Genomic DNA, 18,634 nt, shown 5'->3' with positions numbered 1-18,634 from the left:
CAGATGGAAAAAAGAGATAAGAAAACTCTCTGAGGAGAACAAATCCTTCAGACAAAGAATAGAATTCAGGGAGATTGATGAATTTACCAGAAATCAGGAATCAATACTTCAAAACCAAAAAAAATGAAAAATTAGAAGAAAATGTGAAAAAAACAACTGATATGGAAAACAGACTTAGGAGAGATAATTTAAAAATTATTGGAATACTGAAAGTCATGATCAAGGAAAAGAGCCTTGACATCATTTTCAAAGAATTACTACAGGAAAATTGCCCTGATATTCTAGAAGCAGAGGGCAAAATAGAAATGGAGAGAATCCACCAATCCCCCTGAGAAAGAGATCCCAAAAAACCAGCCCCTAGGAATATTATAACCAAGTTCCAGAACTCCCAAGTCAAAGAGAAAATCTTACAAGCAGCCAGAAGGACACAGTTCAAATATCGTGGAGCTGCAGTCAGGATCACACAGGACTTAGCAGCAACTACATTGGAAGCTCGTAGGGCTTGGAATACAATATACCAGAAGGCAAAAGAGCTTAGAATGCAGCCAAGAATGAACTACCCAGCAAGGTTGAATGTCCTCTTCCAGGGAAAAAGATGGACTTTCAATGAACCAGGGGAATTTCAAATGTTCCTGTTGGAATGGCCAGAGCTGAACAGAAGGTTTGATCTTCAGATACAGAACTCAGATGAAGCATGGAGATGGGAGGAGGGGGAGGGGAATATGAGGGACTTAATGAGGCTGAACTGCATGTATAGAAAAATGATACTGATAATATTCATATGAACCTTCTCAGTTAATAGAGCAGGTAGAAGGAGCTTTTATAGTTGAAGCACAGGAGAAAGTTGAATTTGAAGATAAAATATGGTGTAAAAATGGAGTCAATGGAAAAAAAGGGAAATGTAATGGGAGAAAGAAAAAGGAGAGGGGGAATAGTCCAAGATATTTCACATAATAAGATTTTTTTTATTACAACGAGCTATTGCAATGATATGGAAGGGGGGAGGCAAGGGGGAATGAGGGAACCTTTTGCTCTCGTCAGAGATGGCTAGGAGAGGAAACAGCAAATATACTCAATGGGGTATAGACATCTGGATTAAGAAGGGGGGGAGCAGGGGAAGGGGTGGGGATGTGAATAAAGGAGGAGAGGATGGACCATGGGGGGAGAGTGGTCAGATATAACACATTTTCTTTTTTACTTCTTGCAAGGGGCTGGGATTGGAAGGCCTGCCCAGGACCATAGGGCCAGGTGGATTCTGGGCCTAAGGGGTGGTATGGGGGCTCAGGACCTCTTGGCCCCAGGACCAGGGATCTGTCTGCTGCACTACTCAGTGACCCTACAGCACAGTCAGAGTGAAAGGAGAGAGAAAATATAGTACATGGTAGTGGAGAAATAAGAAAGGAGGGAGTTGCGATCAGTAATGGCAATGTTGGAAAAATATGGAAGTAACTTTTGTGATGGACTTATCATAAAGAATGTGATCCACCCGTGACAGAGTTGTTGGTGTTGGAACAAAGACTGAAGCACATTTTTTTGTTATTATTTGGGGGAGGGTGCAGGGCAAATGGGGCTGGGTGGCCTGCCTGGGGTCACATAGCAGGGTGATCTTTGGGTGTCTGGGGCCGGATTTGGACCCAGGTGCTCCTGGCTCAAGGGCCAATGCTCTGTCTGCCACCCAGACACCCCTACTATTATTACTATTTTATTTTATTTTGGGTCTTTTTTTCCCTTCTTTTTGGTTTTTGCAGGGCAGTGGGGATTGGGTGGCTTCCATGTCACATGGCTGGGTGATTGTTGGGTTTACGAGGCTGGATATGGACTCAGGTGCTCATGGCTCCAGGGCTGGTGCTTCGTCCATTGCGCCACCTGGCCATACCTACAATTATTACTACTTTTTTTAATTTTATTTTTTTCTCTCCCCTTTACTTTTTTTGCCCAAGCAAGTCTATCTATATTCATGGGGGGGGTATTTTGTTTACTTGTAAACAAGAATATTTTATTAATGTAAAAAAAATTTGTAGAAAATGAGAATAATATAATAAATTTAAAAAAAAACCACATACTCAGCAAAAGACCACAAAGTCAAAGCTCTGACATCTAAATCGTCCAAGAAAAATATGAATTTTTCTCAGACTATGGAAGAGTTCATAAAGGATCTGAAAATCACATACAATAGGTAGAAGAAAAATTGGAAAGGGAAATGAGAACAATGTAAGAAAATGATAAAAGAAAAAGAGTCAACAGCTTCATAAAGGAGACACAAAAAAATATACAACTCCAATGAGGAGAAGAATGCCTTCAAAAAGCAGAACTGGCCAAATGGAAAAATATATACAAAAATTCACCTAGGAAAAGAATTCCCTAAAAAGGAGAATTAGTCAAGTAAAAAGGAGGTACAAAACTTAAGTAAATAATTTTTCAAAATTAGAATTGAGCAAGTGGAAGCTAATGACTTTATGAAAAATCTAAAAATAATAAAGCAAAATCAAAAGAATTAAAAAATAGAAGACAATAAGAATTATTTCATTAGGAAAAAAACTAACCTGAAAAATAGAAACAGGAGATATAATTTAAAAATTACAAGACTACCTGAAATTCATGATTTAACAAAGAGTCTGGACATCGTCTTTTAAGAAATTATCAAGAAAAACTTCCATGATATTCTAGAATCAGAGGCTAAAATGAAATTGAAAGTATCCACCTATCAGATCCTAAAAGAGAGTCTAAAATCAAAACTTCCAGAAATTTTATAGTCAAACTCCTTAGCTCCTAGCTCAAGGAGAAAATATTGCAAGCAGTTAGAAAATAAAAAATAAAGTATCATTGAGTCACTCTCAGCATAATGCAAAATCTAACTACTTTTACATTATAGGACTATAGGGCTTGGAATATGATATTCCAGAGGGCAAAGGAGCTATGATTATTACTGAGAACTACCTTCCCAGTAAAATCATATAATCCTTCATGGGTAAAAATGGAAATTCAATGAAATAGAGGACTTTCAAGGATTCTTCTTAAAAAGATGAGAAGTGAACAGAAAAATTTGACTTTAAAATACAAGACTCATGAGAGGCATATAAAGGTAAATAGAAAGAGAAATCATACTCATTTACATTACTACATGGGAAGATAATACTTTTTGTGACTAATGAAGGATTTTTATTATAATTGTTTATCTTAAAATTTTATATTGTTTATAATTTTTCTCCTTATTAACACAATTAGAAAGAGTATATATAGACAGAGGGAAGAGGTATGAATTGAATATGAAGTGATGATATCTTAAAAACAAAAATGAGTGGTGAGAAAGAAATGAATTGAACAAAGAGAAAAGGAAGGGTAGAGAGGAGTAAATTATCTCTCATAAAAGAGGCAAGAAAAAGCTTTTATAGTATAGGGGAAGATAAGGGAGAGGGGGGGTGTGGAATTAGTGAATTTTACTTATGGGTATAGAAATCCATCTTACCATATAGGGAAGTAGGAAAGGAAGGGGATATGAGAAGGGGATGAGGAATGATAGAAGAGAAGGCAGATTGGAGGAGGCAGTAATCAAAAGCAAAACAAGAAAATGCCTGCCATTTGACCTAGCAATACCACTATTAGGTCTGAGGTTAAAAACCCCACAACAAAAACAAAAGAGATAAAAAACACCAAAGGAAAAGGACCTATATGCAAAAATATTTATTGCATCTCTTTTCTTGTGGCAAAAAATTGGAAATTGAGGGGATGTCCATCATTCGATGAATGTCTGAACAAATTGTGGCATTTGATTATGATGTAATACTATTGAGCAGAACACTATCAAAGACTTACATGACTGATTCAAGGTGAAATATACTGTGTACAAAATAACAGTAATATTATAAAATGAACAGTTATGAATGACAACTATTCTCAGCAAAACAATGGTTCAAGAAAACTAGGAAGGATTTATAGTGAAAAGATGGTATCTTAATATAGATTGAAGTATATACTTTTACTTATTTTTTATTTTTATTATCTTTTTTGTTTTCTTTTACAACATGACTGATGTGATATGGAGTTATATTTTGCATAACTTTATCAAATTTCTTGTCTTCTCAATGAGTCAAGTGTGGAAGGAGGAAAGGAATTTTGAACTCAAAGTTTTTTATTTTTATTTATTTGCACATTACTAAAGTAGTCTTATTGGTAAAGTAAATATAATCCCCCTGCCCCCAACAACCTCATGAGAAATAAAATGAAAGAAAGAAAAATATTTGCTTCAGTCTGTGTTCAGATACCCTCAGCTCTGTCTCTGGGGTGGATCTCATTCTTTATCATAAGTCCATCAGAGAAGTTACTTCTATATTTTTTCCTACAGTTGCTATTCTCTCCATCTATTCCTTCCCACTGCCATTTGTTCTATTTTCTCTCTCCTTTCACTCTGTGTGTCTTCAAAAGTATGCTATGGAGCAGCTGAGTGGTGCAGCAGAGCCCTGGGGGCAGGAGGCCCTGAGCCCACTTCCCCCCACCCACCTCAGACACCCAGCAATCACCTAGGTAGGCTACCCAACCCCCCAAAACAAAAAAGTATGTCATTTCTGACCATCCTCTCCCATGATCTAACCTCTCCTCTATTATCTACATCCCTCCTCCCTTCCCCATCCCCTTTCTCCCATTCTCTTTCTCTCTTTTTTCCTCTAGGGAAAAGATTTCTATACCCTATTAAGTGTATATATTTTTTCCTCTCTGAGTCATTTCTGATGAGACTGAAAGCTCACTCATTCCCCCCTCTCCTTCCCTACTTATGCTCTACTGCCAAAAATTTTTCTTGACTCTTTTATGTGAAATATCTTAGCCAATTATACCTCTCCTTTCCCTTTCTCCCAGTACATTCCCTTTACACCCATTGACTTCATCTTTATAATATATTATACATTCATATTCGGCTCTCTCCTATGCCTTGTCTATATATATTCCTGCTCTATTAAATGAGAAGGTGCACATGAGTTATCAGTATTATCTTCATGCAGGAATACACACAGTTCAACATCATTAATTCCCATATAATTTACCCTTCTTGTCTACCTGAGTTCTTTCTGTTCAGTTCTGGTCATTTCAACAGGAACATTTGAAATTCTTCTATTTTACTGAATGTCCATCTTTTCCCTTGGAAGAACATGCTCAGTTTTGCTGGACAGTTGATTCTTGGTTGCATTCCAAGCCCTTTTGTTTTCTAGAATATTATATTCCAAGCCTATGAGCCATTAATGTGAATGTTGCTAAGTCCTATGTAATTATATTGTAGCTCCATGATAGTTGAATTGTTTCTATCTGGCTGTTGTAATATTTTCTCTTTGCCTTGGGAATTCTCTTATTTGGCTACAATATTCCTGGGTGTTATTTTTTAGGGGGATCTCCTCAGTGAATTCTTTCAATTTCTATTTTACCTTCTGCTTCTAGGATATCAGGGCAATTTTCCTATAGAAAGTCTTTTGAATGAAATCAAGGTGCTTTTTCTGATCATGGTGTTCAGGTAGCCCAATAATTTTTGAACTGTGTCTTCTGGATCTGTTTTCCAGGTCAGTTGTTTTTCCAATGAGATATTTCAATTTTTCTTCTATTTTTCATTCTTTTGCTATTGTTTTATTGTTTCTTGATTCCTCACAAAGTCATAAACTTCCCTTATCTCTATTCTACATTTGAAGGAGTTGTTTTCTTCAGAGAGCTTTCTTATCTCCTTTTCCATCTGGCCAGTTCTGCTTTTTTCTAAGGCATTCTGTTCCTCATTAACTTTTTGGATTGCTTTTTCCATTTGGCTTAAACTAGTTTTTAACATGTTTTCTTCAGCTTTTTTGGTATCTCCTTGAATTGGTTTTCATATTTTTCCTGTATTGCTCTTATTTCTCTCCACAATTTTTCCTCTCCTCCCTTATTTAGTTTTCAAAATCATTTTTTTGAGCTCTGCCATAGCTTAAGTGCAATTCCTATGTTTCTTGGAGGCTCTAGATACAGAAGCTTTGACTTTGTCATCTTCTGAGTGAATATTTTGATCCTTCATAGGACCAAAGTAATTGTCTATGGTCAGGTTCTCTTTTTTTTTCTGTTTTCTCATTCCCTGAGTCTATGCCCTAATTTAGAGGTGCTTCCCAAGCTTTTGATTGGGACACACCCACAAGGACCTCAGTTCCTTTAATGTCTTATGAAAAGCTCTGACTAATCTTCTGGCCTGTGGGTGACCTGCTCTTGTCTGTGGGTGATCAAAACACCCCTCTACCCTGGAGTTGTGAGGGGGGTCCCTGTTTTATAGCATTAGGAGACCCTAGACTGCAACCTAGGGTCTGAATATGGACAAAGCACCAAAGTCCTGTCCCAGGGACAGAGGAGAGACCTCGAAGATCTCTCCCCACTCCCTTACCATCCATGGACTGACTGTGCTGAGAGTGGCTGCCAGGTGACTCCTGGCTGGGTGGTACAGGTGCAGACCTGCTTCTGTTTCCCAGGACCCAGGCTGCACCAAAGGTTAAGACTGTGCTGAGGATCACACTGGTCTGGGCACTGTGCTTACTCTGGCAGAGATTTTCCTGTTCATCTTCTAAGATAGGTTTGGTATTCCTTAGGTTAGGAGGTCTGGAAACTGTTTCTGCTGCCAGGAGCCAGAGCCTCCAGAGACCTAGGCTCCCATAGGCTGTTCCAGGAAGACTAGAGTTCCTTTGCTATGGTGCTGCATGATCCTGGCTGTACTGCCACCCCCTTCAACTCTGTGGAACAGAGCCTTTCCACAATTTTCCACATTGCCTTGTGCTTCCACATTACCATATTACTGGGCCATTCTGTGGGATCTGTCTCTCAAAAGTTAGAGTCATAATTTTAATATTTTTGGAATATTTTGGAAGAGAACTTCTGGGAAATCTTACCCTCATGCCACCATCTTGTCCCCACTGAACTCAAAGTTTTAAAGATGAATGTTAAAAATGGTTTTACATGAAATTGGGAAGAAATAAAATACTAAACAAAAAAAGCAAAGTGGTAACATTTAAAAAAATGAAATTTAAGAGCCTAATTAGCTACCCTCTGCTTTTTCTATTCTTGAAAGAGAATCCTAAGGCCATTGAATCTGGTTATATTAGCCAATCATTTTATCTCTTAACATAACTAAAATGATGACAGTCAAAAGCAGAGTAATAAATATTAGAAAATCCCATTTCAATGCTTAAATGGATCTATGATCTGATAGAGATCTGTTTCCTTTTCCTAAGTTCAGATGAAATAATCTATTCATGTCTTCTGATTCAGTGTAATTCTCATCCATGTTTCTTCATAAATCTTCCATAGATTATCCAGTTATCATGTTGGGATTCTTCCTTTATGCCTTTTTTTACATTTTATGGAAACCCAAGAGGCATATGACTGACATATCCTTTTCCAATCATATACCTTAAACTATTTCTTCAATGGAAGATTATTAATGGTAGTATGCTATATTTTACTTGCCTAGTATGTATCTTTCTATTGCTTTTTGAATCACTTGCATCATTTATTTTTTGAAAATTGTAGAATTACAAGCCACATAACATTTCTAGAAGAATGTTAAATTGTGTCACACATGTTTTTTAAAAAGTTGACTCTATACACTAGATATCAGTTTGAGATTGTTAAAAGTATAATGTGAATTCCCAAATGAGATTCAATGGACTCTCTTCTCACTCGATTCTGGACTTGATTCCCTATCTATCTGTAGGGCCATATATCTAATATATCTCTTCTGATGTTCCAAATTCAATCATTTCAATGGAATATCAGGCTAAATTTATATTTTTAAAGTTGAGACTATTCACTGGTAACTCTCTCCCTTCTCTCCTTATCTTATATTATTCATATATCTTCTTCCATTATCTCTTTATTCATTCTGTTGAATTCATTCTCAGTTTAAGAGTTGAGCTGTTTCTTTGCCAAGGTAAAACCCTATAATAATGACCCTCTAGATTCCATTTCTTCCCAACTTTTCCAAAATATTGCCTTTCATATTGCCCTACTATCTTGTTACTTTCTTGCTGTATACAAACATATTCGTGTTTTCTTCATCCTTAGAAAAACTATCACTTGATCCCACTATCACTGCTAGCTATTGACCTATATTCTCTTTACTCAGCAAACCTTCAAAAAAATTGTTTCATTGTGTCTTCATTTCCTCTCCTCTCATTCTCTTTTAAATCCTTTGTAATCTGGTTTCCAACTTCATCATTAGAAAGACAGCTCTCTCTAAAGTTATCAATGGGGGCAGCTAGGTGGAGAAGTGGATAGAGCACTGGCCTTGGAGTCAGGAGTACTTGAGTTCAAATCCGGCCTGAGACACTTAATAATTACATAGCTGTGTGGCCTTGGGCAAGCCACTTAACCCCACTGCCTTGCAAAAACTAAAAAAAAAAGTTATCAATCATCTCTTTCTTTTTCCTTTTCTTTTTTTTGCAAGGTAATGGGATCTAGTGACTTGTCTAAGATCATCCAGCTAGAAAGTATCAAGTGTCTGAGGCTGGATTTGAACTCAGGTCCTCCTGACTTCAAGGCCAACACTAACTACTGCACCACCTAGCTGCCCCATAATGACCTCTTAATTGCTAAAATTTTGGTCAATAGATCTCAATAAGTCTTTTCTCAGTATTGTTCCTCCCTTGATCTCTATGAAACATTTGACATTGTCATTTACCAAGTCCTCTTGAAAACTGATTTTGTCCTAGCTCTCTCCAAAATCTCTTTTTTTGTGTCTACTCCTTTGCAGTCTCTTTGCAGGTCCTTCATCCATGTGATGCCAACAGTAGGGCAGGTAGATAGTACAGTGGGTAGAGTATTGGCCTTGAAATCAGGAGGACCTGACTTTAAATCTGGCCTCAGACACTTGCTAGTTGTGTGACCTTGAGCAAGTCACTTAACCTTGATTGCCTCCAGGACCATCTCTAGTCATCCTGATTCATATCTGGCCACTGGACTCAGATGGCTGTGGAGAACAAAGTGAAGCTTAGCACAGACCACCCCCCACAACTCAAATCCAATTCATGTGCATCATGGCATCATCACCTTGATGTCATAGTCTTCTTCTAAAATTAAGGACAAACATCATCATGCCAAGTAATCATAGGTATCCCTCAAGGTTCTGTCCTTGACCCCCTTTTTCTTTTCAATTTATTTAATCTTATTTGTTTATTTTATTAGATTCTATTGATTGAATGATAATTTCTAGTCAACTAATCCCCAGACCTACATATTCAGACTGTAACTTTGCTGAGTTAGAGCCACAGATTTCCAACTCCTTCTTAGATATTCTCTCATGGCTCAGATCCTACCTTCTGTAGAAGATTCTGAGAGGTTAATGGTCTCCCCTTTCAGACTACCTTCTCTATCCACATTGTGAATATTTTATGCTTACATGGCTGCCCATATGTTTTCTCCCCATTAGGATGTCTGAACCCTGAAGGAAGGAAGGAACTGGTTATTGTTTTGTGTTTTGCATTTCTTTCTATGGTATCTGGCACATAGTGCTTAACAAATGCTTCTTGACTTTCTAAATAATAAAGATTTTTCATCAATCTGGTGGTTTTTCTTGCCTGGACTTTTTTTAAGTCATTATGGATTATGAGGAGGCTTTGTAATGTTTTGGGGCTTGATGCAATGAGCAGAGTTATGAGCCACAAATAAAATCACCTGGAGGACTGGATCTCTCTTCTATGTAAACTTTGTAAAGAATAGTCTCCATAAAAATGGTGAAGATACAACTCCCAGTTTTATGCTTCCCTGAATATTATTAATCAGTGATTCACTGAATAATTATCTTAGTTTTTGCATTTATCAAGGAATCTTGTATGATCTGATCAGATGCATGAATTTTTCCTGCTCTCCAACAGCTTTAAAGGCTGGATTTTGCTCTCTGAATCAAATATTTTTTTTGAAATCAACAATCCAAGACATGTATATTCTTTGTGCCTTTCAATCAACTGTGTAATTATAAATGTGATATATTTTAGAGAAGTGTTTCTGAAAAGCCTGACTATTTTTAAACATATAACATTTCTAGGAATCAGAGGGGAAAGAGTCATAGACAACATTACCTGTGGGTGACATGATCAATGAGATGCTGTTTAAGCATGAGGCTCCATCTCTTAATTACATTCAGGAGAGACATCTTAAATGGACGAATATCAATTTTCATCCAATTGTCAAAAATCTTGAAAGGCTCTAGTTGGTTTACCTCCTCATAGATCTTTTCATAGGAATCAATCTGCAATTTAAATTGCTGAAGAGTGGGAGGATTCTCAGGGATCCCTTCTTCTCCATGGGCTTCTAATTCCTCTGTGGTGAGCATATGTCCATATAACAGAAAATGCCGCATAAATTCCTTCCGATCATCCATGTAAAGGAAAGAGTAATGGTCAAAGGAGTTCCGATAATCACAGCAGATGGTCATCATACTTTTGACTCTCTCCACTAATATATTCCTGAGGTTTGATAGATCTCCTATGTCTTCTATGTCAGTCTAAGAAAGGGATGAAATTAGAAATTCAAGATTACAAATACATTTGGAATATTATTTCAAATATGGGAGTATAAAATGACGATTGCAGAGTCAGTACCTGGTAATGAGGAGAACTTTTCTGTGTTAGTCGTGGAACCATAGAAGATATTCTGAAAATGTCTTTGATTAGTCCTTCAACAACAGTATGTAAACTATTTTTAGCAGTGGGATCCAAAGAGGGATAAAAAATTAGTTCTGGTATAACTAAATTCAGTTGTGCTTCAAAGAAGGGAGGAAGTTTGGCCTTAGGATCTGAAAAAGTAAAAGGAGCCAAGGTGAAGAATAAATTAAAAAAAGGAAAAAATATAGTGATCAAAAAGTTTAAATATAATAAAAGTGAAAAACATATTAAAATAGCATTGTAATATCCATTCAAAGAGATGATGCACAATCACAAGGGGATTTCCTTTCCCATGAATGAAGGAAGAAGTAACTTAAACCATATGCACATATTTATGAATAGGATATTAGGGAGAGAAAAAAACTACTAAGAGAAAGAAGTAGTTTCTGTGTACAGTGATTATGTGAAAAAAAAAGTGAGTCTCTAGATGGGTTAAAGTGAGTCTACAGCTGGGTTGAAGTGAGTCCACTGCTGGTTGAATACCAATAGTTTCCAGAATCAAGTCGTAAATTTCCTGAGTATCAATGAAGTAGTGGTATTATGTAGCTTCCACAGGGTAGTAAGGCTGATAAAGTTCAAGAGAAGCTAACTAGGAAGAAAAAAAGAGATCAGCTGATTAAACTTATCCTGGACTTCAGAGAGTAATGTTCAGAGTAGACCCAACTAACTGGTATTCTATGCATTTTTATACTTCATTCTTGAAGAGATGACAACAGGGAGGTGGATGCCATGGCATGCAAATGAACTGTATTTAGTGAGGGAGAATTGTGTAAAGTCACCAGCCTCATTTTCTACTACAGAAACATCTAGGTCCAGTGGCCAGTTATGGATCAGGATAGGATGACTGGAGATGACCCCAGATGTAATGAGAAATTTTGATCTTAGGAAAATAGAGAAAATGACATTCCTTAGAAAGTGTGCTGAAATTGTTCTTGTGCTAACAATATTTGGATATGAAGTGAGTCCATTTTGGGGCCTTTACCAAAAAACCACAGAAGACCACAAAAGAGAGATAAAAGGAAGTTACATTCAAATGTTCTTTGGATCAGTGCTAAACTATTACTGACTATTGTTACAAAGCCTTTAAAATTAAACATGACCTGTGTGAATATTCTGTGGGGGGTTTTTTGCTTGTATCTTTGCTTTTTGTTTTCCTTTAGGTGAGGATTATGTTGTCCATAACAGGTCTTTCAAGGTTGTCCTAGATTTTTGTATTTCTTTTTTTTTTTAATTTAAGGCAATGGGGTTAAGTGACTTGCCCCAGGTCACACAACTAAGCAATTATTAAATATTTGAGGTTGGATTTGAACTCAGGTATTCTTGATTCCGGGGCCAGTGCTCTATCCACTGTGCCACCTAGATGCCCCTCTCCTAGATCTTTGAACTGAATCTCTACATCCAACATAGTTGGTTAACTCATAATGTTGTAAATGTTTATAATATTCTCTTGGTTCTGTTCCCTTTGCTCAACATTAGTTCATGTAATTCTTTCTGATTCTGTAAAGTCCGACCATTCATGGTTTCTTATAGAGCAATAATATGAATGAGATATTATGAACTATTTTGGTTTGGAGATCTATGGAAGCTTTCAATAGAGTGTAATGGATAAGGTGTGGACTTGGACTCTGCCATTAATTAGCTATGTGACCTTAGATAAGTCATTACATCTCTGGAGACAATGTATTCATCTTGGAAATAGGAGTTTGGAAAAAAATAATTTTAAAGTTTTTTTTTCAGATTTAATATTCTGTGGTACAAAGTTAATTATTTTCTCTCCAATTCCACATCAACAATTTAACAATTGTGTGAATAGAACATAACTTTCTGTTCAAAAGACAGAAACTTATCCTAAGAATAGAAGTAGTATTTTTGACCAATCTTGATTTTTTCCCATAAAAAGAGTATAATTAAAATAGTCTTTTTCTTAAGTCAAAATGTAAAATACAAGAAAAATTCTTTAGTGTTGTCTGAATGAGATTAAAATATAATTGGGAAATAGTTAACAAAATAAATAAAAGTACAATATAATGTAGATAATGTTAATATGTAATTTTCTAAGTCAACATTCAACCCTCAAGGGTCATTAATATACTGTTTAGTGAACTTTTAATTTGTTTGACACCACTGGTTTATATTATTATCAGATCTCTTATATTACTTAATTTTATAAACTTAAAAACATAATTAAGATGTGAAGAAACAGATGATCAAGAAAACATTAAAGATCTTACTAAGCAAACTTAAATTGCTTTCAATTGTTGCTCAACTAAAGATTCATTTACTCTATTCACTCATAAATAATGACTGAGTACAGAAACTGGGCTAGGTCCTAAGAAGGGATACAAAGATATATAAACAATCCCTGATCATATATAAATAAGTACAATGTAATGCAGTATAATTTAAATGCCACAGTTATATATGCAAAAAAGTTTAGTATAAATTTAGAGGAAGGAGAATTCACTTATATCTATTGTGATAAGAAGACTTCACTGAAGGAGTTAACATTTATACCAGACCTTGAAAAATAGTTATGATTTAAATAGATAAAGGAGAGAAAATTTTAAGAGGTGGGAATGGAATGAACAAGGTCAAAGAGGCAGAAAGGCACAAGTTAAAAAGCAGTAAGTTGTTATTATTATAGTTTAGCTAAAATATACAATACTAATTCCGATTTTCCTTTTGTTAGGAACTATGTGATTCCTTCTTTTTTTGTCTTTCCTTCTCATTATGTATAAAAACTTATCTTCACCACTTATAGAATAAAGTTGGGAAGTGTATTCTTCCTTCATCCCCACCTATTTTTGTTAATAGTCTAGATATATTATTTTTCTAAATAAATTTTGCTGATTTATCAAGGTGTAGAAAGTATTCCTGTGACAACTGGAAGAGCATTTAAATGCAATTTAAATTTGGTAATATTATAATTTTTATTGTATTAGTATGAGTTATCCATGACCACTAACTAAATATTCTTCTGAGTATTCATTATTCTTTCTCTCTTTTCTTTCTTTTTTTTTTTCTTTCTTTTTTTGTGAGGCATTCAGGATTAAGTGACTTGTTCAGGGTCACACAGACAGTATGGTACCAAATGTGTATGGTCAGATTTGAACATAGGTTCTGAATATAGAGTCAGTGTCACCTGTGCCACCTAGTTGACCCCGCTTTTATTTCTTTAAGAAAAATTTTGTAATTGTATCAGTACAAGTATTTTTAGTGTTGTGATAGATAAATCCTTGGATATTTTCTGCATTTTAAATTTTTTTCTGGAATGAAATCTTATTTCTAATATTTCCTCTTAGATTTCTTATTGTAAATATTTTTCTTATTATATAATATATTAAAATAATTATATAATATATTAAAATATATATATTTTATAGTTTGTAATTTTACTGAAGCTATTGTTTCAATCACTGTCTTTGTTAATATTATGATTTTTCTAAATTATTTTACCAGCAATAGATATAGCTTTATTCTCTTATCTTTATGCCTTTATTTTTCTTTCATCTCATTGCCATTTTCTAGCACTATTTCAACAAAGATAGGCATTCTTTTTTATTCATATTTATTGAGAAATCTTCTAGTGTATCCCTATTGCATATAAAACTAGCACATTTTGGCATTAGCTAGTTTTTGTGATTTTATCATAGTTCATCTATGTCCATATTTTGTAGAACCTTTAAAATAAATTCATTTTTTCAAAGGATTGTTTTTTTCTGCATTAAGATCATGTGACCTTGGATTTTTTGTTGTTCTAAATATGATTAAGTAATTGTTTTAATGTTAAACCATTCCTGAATCACTGGTTCAAATGCAATTTGGTTTTGATTAATAATTTTTTAAATGAATTGATATATTCCACTTAATAGGATTTTATTCAAATTTTTAGAATTTTGAATATTTCAAAGTGAATATGAATTTATTAATAACTTATTAAAATGTTGTTATAAAATTCTTCAATGTTTTTGATCTTCTGCCAGTTTATTATTAGAACCATATTTGTCTCATAAAATGAATCTGATAGGGTGTTTTTTTCCCTCAAATTTGAGAATAATTTGTTTGGTATTGGCACTAATTATTTTTTCAAATTATAATTCTTTCCTTCATTTTTTATTACTTTACCCCTTCTGTCTATTCTATCTTCTTATTCTTTGATTTGTAGACTTATATTGTTTAGTTCATCTTTAGTCTCTATATTCCTTATAGAATTAAAATTTAATGGACCTATTTTTTTTTTAGGTCTTTTTGCAAGGCAAATGGGGTTAAGTGGCTTTCCCAAGGCCACACAGCTAGGTAATTATTAAGTGTCTGAGACCGGATTTGAACCCAGGTACTCCTGACTCCAGGGCCTGTGCTTTATCCACTGCGCCACCTAGCTGCCCCATATGGACCTATTTTTAATGGACCTATTTTCTCAACACTTTCTAAATTATAACTTTGGCTATATTAGAGTTTCTCCATGTACCCTTTTTCTGTGTCTTACTCTTAGAAATACAAATTCATACTCATGATAATTATTAATCATTATTAATCTTTGCCCTTCCCAAAGTCATTTACCTTTTATTTTCTTTGAAATCTCCTCCCTGGGCCCTATGTGCCCCCCCATCACTGATTTTCCCTTTTTTTGTAGTCCCCGTCCTTTAACTCCTCACCTGAGAGGAAGAGGCCATGGAGCTTGTTTACAGAAAAGTTTGATGAGGTAGGTTTAATGGAAGGGCCATGTAAAGATATGAAGCTGACCTAGACAGACATTCTGAAACTGGTTTTGATCAGTTTACTACATGATGAACAGAAGCTTTTTTGATTGGCTATGAGGCCATTACTGGTTTATTTTGAAAAAGGCACAAATCAATCAGAAATTGCTCTTGTGAGCTTTCTTCTAGACTTATGGCACTGGCAAAAGAAGAAAAGTTGCTGAGTAAGTCTTACAAGGGTAGTCTTCAGTCCCTCTCACTGGGAGCCAGCAAGTTTTCTTTTGTCTGTTATTTTTATTCTTTACTGCTTTTTAAAAGGAGACTGGAGATGATTTTGATCTTGTGAGCTTCAGAAGATCAAAAAAGCAAGTCAATATCAGTTCTGGGAGCACAGTATATACTAGTTCAGTATCAATGTCTGGCATAATAATGTTCAGAACTCAGTCCAGTGGTAATTGTAATGAGACTGTCACATTTGGACATGAACTTGGTAGAACAACCTATAGAAATTTGCATGAAGTTGGAGTCCAGTCTCTTAAGGGACAAAGGTAATAATAATAATAATGATGGAGGGAGTACACCCCCCAGATATTAAGGTGGGCAAAATGTTTGTACTCCTGTGCTTGCTATATTCCTTTGGAAAAGTTAATTGATATGAATTAGTTAAATAGAATTGGAGAATTACTTATTGGTGAGAACTAGTGGGAAGAATACATTAGGAAGTCAAATGGGGCAGAAACTGAAGTTAGTGAAATATTTAACACACTGAATTTAAAGAATGATACCCTGAAGTAGAAATGTAGTCAATTTTGCAATAAGTTGTACCCCCTAGTATAAAAATCATTTTGAATTTCTAGGGATTCTTAGATAGAGTCACTAACAGGAACATTTGTTATTTGATATCAAATACTTTTCAGGATTGCAGGTTCACTATTTCTGCCACCCAAAAGATTTCATCAGCATCCATATTCCAAGATAATCATACCCAACCAAATAGCCATTTACCAGTATTTTCCAGGAGATACTTGAGGGAAGATTCAATAGCAATGAAAAATCCATTAAGTACCATGCTATCAAGATAGTCAATGTACGCTTCCCACCTACTGGATACTGGGTCTGCAAGGAAGAGATTCAGGTTTTCCTAGAAAGGAAAGAACATGCAAGTACTGGTTTAAGCATCAGGGTATACAATAAATCAATAAGTAGCAGGTAGTCATGAAAATTGTTTACTAAGGCATCACAAGAGGTTAAGATCAATAGCATTACAAGTTATATAAACACCAGTGATTAGAGTACTTGAAACATTATTCCCGTATTTAATCCCTGAATATAATAGCTGGATAGCTAGCAACATTGATACATAAAGTTATAAGGTTCAACAATTACATCACCTTTCATGGATAATGGTCATAACCTTGATGATTTTATTATCTTTGAATACAAGGATGGCTTTTCAGCCTGGTAAACTATCCTTGTTAGCCTAAATATTTACAGACAAGAACCTTTTGTTTTTGTCTATCTTCTGGGCCTCTTTCTTCTTACAGCTATTTTTCTTAGTTTTGTGAATAAGATTACTTACTCAAAATGAATCTTCAATCTTTGATGGCTAGGTCTTATTCATTTGTCACCAATTGGTGGATAATTGCCCATTGCTTGATGTGTTTCACTACAATGTGTTGCCATTCCATCTCTTCCTCAACCAAAGGTAGATGCCCTCCTATTATAAACTTATAGGTCCTTAGCAATCAGATCAATATCTCTCTTCTTCCATAGTTTATTTAATTGACTTTAGGTTACCATGAGGTGTATGGATTTGGTGTAGTTTGATGTGACTTAAAATTCTGTGGTTGATGAAACTATATTTTCATTTATTTTTCTTTGGGGTATTTGACAAGTAGGTTGAACCATGCTTCTAACTTGAAGACTAAACATGAACATTCACTATTGAAATGTATTGACTTCACTTCTTTTTCTTTTAATATAAACCTTTACCAATTGACTGAGAATTTCAGAATTTAGTGATCTTTCATTTCTGAATCACCTATGCATATATATATACATATAAAATGCATGTGTGTATACATATTCACACACTTACAGAGAAACTTTTATATATGAAATACAGACCTCAGTCTCTAATTTCTTAATACACTCTTTCCCCAATTTGTAGTAGGTTTGTCTGAATATAGTAGTTACCTGAACAAGGGCATGTATTTTCAGGCCAGACTCTTTGATAAAAGAGTAATATTTTTCCAGGTGTTCTTGATGGTCTTCTAGATAAAGTAGAGATTCCTTTTTTCCATCTTTCCTCTTAAAAATGGGAGATACCCAGGTTTTCATAATATTCTGAATCTCATCTACATTGTCTTTTGTTTTTTGAATCCTTTGCTCAAGATCATGGACACTAGTAGTGATTTTTATAATATAATTCCAAACACCTGCTCTCCCCCCAAAAAGAAAGAAAGTTTAATGAAGTAGGTCAGACATATAAATATTTAGCTATCATGAAGAAAAGATAAGTTCAGTATCTTATCATTTTTTTCTTATATACACTAAAATTGTAGTCCTTTTCTTTTTCGACCATCCTGAGAAACCAACTTAAATAAAAAACTCAAAGAATCAGTGGAGAAGGACTAGATGATGAATCTTTATAGACTCCAGACTAATATCAAAATTAAAATTAATCATTATCTAAACTATTAAATAAGTACCTAACCCTAAAAATATGTGCAATACCGGGAGGGAAAGAGGAATTTAATCATTGTTACCTGCAAAGAGTTTATATATTAATTATATTGAATAATAAATTATTCAATAAGCATTTAAGTATCTATTGTGTGTCAGACACTGAGAATACAAAAATGAAAGTGAAACATTTTATCAGAAGAGACAATAGTTACTTTTGTAGCTGTATACAAAAAGGTCATTTGGAGAGGAGGTAGGGCAGTTAGTACAGTACAGTACAATGCAGGGCATGGAGTCAAGAAGACATATTCCTCAGTTCAAATCTGACCTCAGACATTTATTGGTGTGTTGCTTCAGTCTCCCCATCTGTAAAATGGGTTTGAGTATTTTTGCCAATAAAACCCCAAAAGTGATCATGAAGAATTGCACATAAATGAACAACCAAACAAAAACAAAATGTCAAAACATTTAGGGAAGAAGACACCAGAGTATCAGGAAGGTCTTCAAATGACCCTTGGGCTGAAATGGTCTCAAATGAAGTAATTAGAAAAAAGCATATAATCTGTAAAATCCAATTTATATACACCTTCCTGTGTTGTAGTC

General features: G+C 34.9%; 1 protein-coding gene across 1 annotated transcript in view; it reads right to left on the bottom strand.

Annotated features, from left to right (window-relative positions):
• The window catches only part of DNAH9 (dynein axonemal heavy chain 9), a 546,775-nt gene that overhangs the window by 438,242 nt on the left and 89,899 nt on the right, over positions 1-18,634 (bottom strand). The window contains exons 9-12 of the mRNA XM_074225133.1: positions 17,543-17,784; positions 16,352-16,487; positions 10,587-10,780; positions 10,065-10,489 (exon numbers count right to left, since the gene is read on the bottom strand). Of these exons, the coding sequence (XP_074081234.1) occupies positions 10,065-10,489; positions 10,587-10,780; positions 16,352-16,487; positions 17,543-17,784 (997 nt within the window). The remainder of the gene's footprint in view (positions 1-10,064; positions 10,490-10,586; positions 10,781-16,351; positions 16,488-17,542; positions 17,785-18,634) is intronic.

Source organism: Macrotis lagotis, chromosome 2 (assembly GCF_037893015.1).
Source record: "Macrotis lagotis isolate mMagLag1 chromosome 2, bilby.v1.9.chrom.fasta, whole genome shotgun sequence".
Classification (NCBI taxonomy): domain Eukaryota; kingdom Metazoa; phylum Chordata; class Mammalia; order Peramelemorphia; family Peramelidae; genus Macrotis; species Macrotis lagotis.
This window is presented reverse-complemented; position numbering and strand designations above follow the sequence as displayed.